The 4,698-nt window shown below is 30.7% G+C and overlaps 1 protein-coding gene across 1 annotated transcript; it reads left to right on the top strand.

The window, feature by feature from the left end:
• The first annotated feature begins 751 nt into the window (after positions 1 to 751).
• On the top strand, positions 752 to 2,862 carry LOC119833415 (60S ribosomal protein L27a). The gene is made up of 5 exons (XM_038357408.1): positions 752 to 830; positions 1,004 to 1,067; positions 1,175 to 1,272; positions 1,382 to 1,534; positions 2,704 to 2,862. The coding sequence occupies exons 1-5, from the start codon at positions 828 to 830 to the stop codon at positions 2,830 to 2,832; spliced, it is 447 nt and encodes a 148-aa protein (XP_038213336.1). The 5' UTR covers positions 752 to 827; the 3' UTR covers positions 2,833 to 2,862.
• Positions 2,863 to 4,698: the final 1,836 nt, after the last annotated feature.

Below are 4,698 nucleotides of genomic sequence, written 5' to 3'. Positions count from 1 at the left end.
GATATTATTATTTATATAGTGTATATGTGTATGTATATTTATTTTATATATGTATATGTTGTATGTATATTTATTTTAAATATGTGTATGTTGTATGTAAATTTTTAGAATGTAGTTTTTTTTTTTTTATTTGTTATGTATGCTTTACTTTTTACCTACCTCCTTTTAAATTATGTTGCTATCTATATTTAAGTTGGTTGCCTGGTAGAGATCACTTATAAGTGATAAGGCCGCCTTCTGTGCTGTATCTCCTTTTTTTTTTAGTATAAGTTGTTTTTGTATTTTGTTGGCAGCACAATAAAGTGTATAAATAAATAAATAAATAAATACGGGCAATCTAAATCATATATTTTTTGCTTGCCCGCTTTATGACCACTCCTTTTTATATTTATCTCTTGAATTACTTGGTGTACCCTTTCCTATTTCTATTAATTGTCTCTTACTCGAGCCTGTTAAATATTGTGAAGTCATTGGAGATTTTATCCATCGAAATAATATAAAATTGTAAATAATTGTTGTATTATTTATAGTAAACTAAATTTTACATAGAAGTTGATTTAGGTTTTGATTCACTAATAATTTTTATTCTATTTACATAGATTATTTAAAGTTGTATATTTCATATTGATAAGCACCACTTCTCTGATTATACGCGTGTTTAAATCTGTCATTATTGTATAAAATTAGTTTCCCTACCTTTTATAACTTGACACTGGCAAATAGTTCTAACTTATTGCCATAAAAAAAAAAAAAAAAAGTAATTTGACAGTGACGTCCAATTTGTTTCGATCTCTTTCTTTTGCCATTCCTTGACGAAAGCCGAAAATATGGTTGGTGTTTATTGTCAGTGAATTATCATGAATTTTCTTGATAATCGTTTAAAGATGTCTTTAATATTTACTAAATTAGTGTTGTGAAATTAATAAGTGTATTAAACATACAAATATTTCTCATTAAAACCAGTTTAAACGAAAATGTTATTAATCTATTACTTAATGTGCAGGCCACCTCCAAAAAGAAGACCAGGAAGTTAAGAGGACATGTCAGTCATGGACATGGTCGTATCGGTAAGTTTCTATGCTATTTACATGATCAAAATATATAACCTACAAAATGTGTAAACACACACATTTATTTTGCCTTGTAAACTAAATATCACGTGTTGTTGTTTCAGGAAAGCATCGTAAGCATCCCGGTGGTCGTGGTAACGCTGGAGGCGAACACCATCACAGAATCAACATGGATAAGTACCACCCTGGATACTTCGGCAAGGTAAGGCTATTGACCTGTGTATATTTAACTAAATTTTTATGGTCTTGAAATACCTTACAAAAATTTATAATTTTATGTATTTTTAATATATTACTTTTGTCTATTTTAGCTTGGTATGAGAAATTTCCACTTGAGGAAAAACAAAATCTTCTGTCCTGTATTAAATTTGGACAAATTGTGGACTCTCGTCTCAGAACAGACTAGGCTTAAGTATGCCAGTGCCACAGATGGTAAAGTTCCAGTCATCAACATTGTCAAGGCTGTAAGTATTGATATTACATATTTTAGTTTAGATTTTTAATAACAGAGAAATACATTCTAAAACATGAGATTATAGTGGTTGAAAAATTTACCTTAATATTATTTGTTTAACATAAAAGAGTCTCTGTCTCTTCCACAGACTTGTTTCTTAGAAGTTTAGGTTGGTATTTTCAACAGTCAGTGATAAGCTATATGAACAGATACTATAAAAACATGCAGTGCATACTTTTTAACATGCCTATATTATGAAATAAATAAAAATGAAACAGATAAATATACATAAAATGAATCCCACCCCATTTCCCTTGGTCACACCATCATGTGTGAATGGTTGGATTTCAAAAATTCTTTCACCACGGGTGAAACCGAGATGAACAGCTGGTTTTGTAATAAACAGAATTGCTATATTAGGCTTTGCCGTTTAATACTAAGCTTTAAATTACGAATCTTAAAAAAATTACTTATATGGAATATATTATTTGTTCTGTATTTTTGTATTGTTATGAGGCCCGTTTCCTTTTCCTCACCCGTCCCAGTCCATTCCTTCTTTCCAGTCATGAATCCATTCCTTTTCTCTTATCCCAAAAAAGCGGGCAGCGCATTCGCAGGGGCTCAACCTTTGCGAATGTTCATGGGCGGTGGTGATCGCTTACCATCAGGTGAACCACCAGCTCAGTTGCCCGCTATGACATAAAAAAAAAAAAAAAAAAAAGGGAGAGTTCCCTTTTATGCACCTGAATATAATACAATATTTGACTTGAATAAGAGTAGAAGTATTTTCATATAACTCAAGATCCCACTGCTTGACTATGCATGTATCTGCTTTATGGTGAAATTGATTTGAAATTTGTATGTTCTTTTACTTATTTATTTCTAATTATGTAAATTTATAAAAAAAAAAATATACAGTTGAAAATTTATTATAAAAAAAAAGATCTTGTGGTGACATTTTTCAGGCAACCTATTTGATCTAAAAGAAAATGGATACTCGCAATATCAAGCAGTTGTCAGTGGCTATCATGTACATATATTATTGTCAAATTTAACTGACAAGCTAAATTAGACCTTACCCAGAAGTAATGAAACCTGACTTAAAAAATATAAATTCTTGAAATTAATATTTGAGTAACTGTATTTTACAGACATACTATATGTTTCTTTTATTTTCAGGGTTACTACAAACTGCTTGGCAAAGGCAAACTCCCGAAGCAGCCCGTCATAGTTAAGGCTAAATTCTTTTCGAAGACAGCTGAACAGAAGATCAAGTCTGTGGGTGGAGTCTGCGTGCTTTCCGCGTAATTTAAGTTTACAATAAATTTAAAAATCTAAGCCATTTTTTATTTATTTTTTAACCTTTAAACGAAAGAAATAATCTTAAGAATGGTTATTTGAGGTTAGGATGAGGGAGGCTTATTTGGTCACTGCTAATTGAAATGCATTGAGCCAGGTGTCTTTTACCAAGATCTTGAAAATAGAAAAACATTTTTTATAAACCAATCACTTGACTTCCAGCGCGGACGTTATACGTATACTATTATGTTACAATATGTGCTGTAACAATCGGACAATCCGTTGAGTAAAAGCATTCATTACAAATACGAAGAATAGTTTCTTTTCAACCGACTTGCAAGAGATATTCTCAATTCTACTGTTTCTTTTGTGTTTATCTCAGAACTTGAAAGACTCAGAAAGCCGATTTCGATGATTATTTTTTTATTGAAAGCTGGTATATGGATAAACTATGTAGATACATAAACAGGGTTATAACAAAAGGACTTTGATTCATTTTACACATTTAGTTAAAAACAATGCTTTAGCGCTTAGTTGACAAAAAAATAACTATATTACTATCCAAGCATTCAAATGAAACGCTTAAACTTTTTAGCGTCGCGAAAAACTCGCGTTTTAGCATTAAAGAGGTCGAATTTTTAAACGCTATATAGCGATTTCAAAACGCGAACAACTCACTATCAAATGTTCTTTGAAAATGTAATCATATAAAATTTAATTGTTTTTCTTGTTAGTAGTTATTGATACTTGAAGTAAGTTAGCTACTTTTATAGGTGTTACATACTCTAACGCAGCTGGTGTTATATAATTTTACATTTTGAAAAAAAAAAAAAATACCAAATGTGACAACAATGTACAAAAATCTCAAAAAAAAAATGATTCAATGAATTGAACAATAATAAGGCACAGTATATTTAAATAGATTTAATTACATAATGTATGTAATCAATATATATTAAAAATAATCATTATCACTTGAAATAAAATCCTTAAAGTAGCATAAAAAACAGTTTCATACTTCATATACATATAAAACTTGTAAATGAAGTTAATCAGCAAAAAGCTTTTCATTACAATACAATATAACCGTATGTAATAGCTGTTTCAGATCTGGGTTAATTTCTAGCACTAGTCTTAATTGTTACAATATTTCCTCCATCAATTCATTAATAAATAAAAAATTACAATAAATTATTTTTAAATAGCACAGATTTTAAAGGCTTATTTTGAATTTTTCCCTAAATACTACATACTAATATTGAGATTATTAATTTTCTATGTATTCTTAATACTTTGAAGCTTAATATTAATGTTACGAGATGCTCTATGATGATAATAAAAAACACTAAGTAAATATAGTCAATGTGTGAGTAGCTCTGAGTTGGTGTGGAGGTCGTACCACAGACTGGTCAGTTTTAATTGGGTTGGGTTGCTCAGTTTGTGTCTGAACAGTTTCTTGTGCTCTAACTTGTTTGGCTTTTTTCCTGGCAGCATCACTTTCTGCATAATACATACCCAACCTAGTTTTAATTGCTGCTAAAGCTGCCCCATTAATTTCATCATGAAATATGTTACTGTACCTCCACTGTTTAACAATAGGCCCTTTCTTTCTATCCTTCTTGGGTTTCTTAGATTTACTCGTTTCAAAAGAAACTTCTAAGGCCTGACCCTGTTCATTATATGGCATGGCAGCTAAAGCAATTTTACTATCCTGGGAGGGTTCTGGTTTAGTAGTAGATAGTAAAATAAATGTAGTCGGTTGAGCTGGTCGATTGACTGTTTGAAGGAGGATGCCCATGCCTTGTGGATGCTGACCATTTTGAGCAGGGTAAAAATTGGTTGTAGTTGATGAGGTTGTTAATGCTGTTTGATATT

This window comes from Zerene cesonia, chromosome 17 (assembly GCF_012273895.1).
Source record: "Zerene cesonia ecotype Mississippi chromosome 17, Zerene_cesonia_1.1, whole genome shotgun sequence".
NCBI classification, from domain to species: domain Eukaryota; kingdom Metazoa; phylum Arthropoda; class Insecta; order Lepidoptera; family Pieridae; genus Zerene; species Zerene cesonia.
Note: the sequence above shows the minus strand (reverse complement) of the source record. Positions and strands in the feature narration are given on the sequence as shown.

Excerpts from the sequence above, each read along its gene's own strand:
- LOC119833415 (XM_038357408.1), top strand. Across the intron at positions 1,068-1,174 it reads TCATGGACATGGTCGTATCG|GAAAGCATCGTAAGCATCCC; the intron begins GTAAGTTTCTAT and ends TTGTTGTTTCAG. Across the intron at positions 1,273-1,381 it reads ACCCTGGATACTTCGGCAAG|CTTGGTATGAGAAATTTCCA; the intron begins GTAAGGCTATTG and ends TGTCTATTTTAG.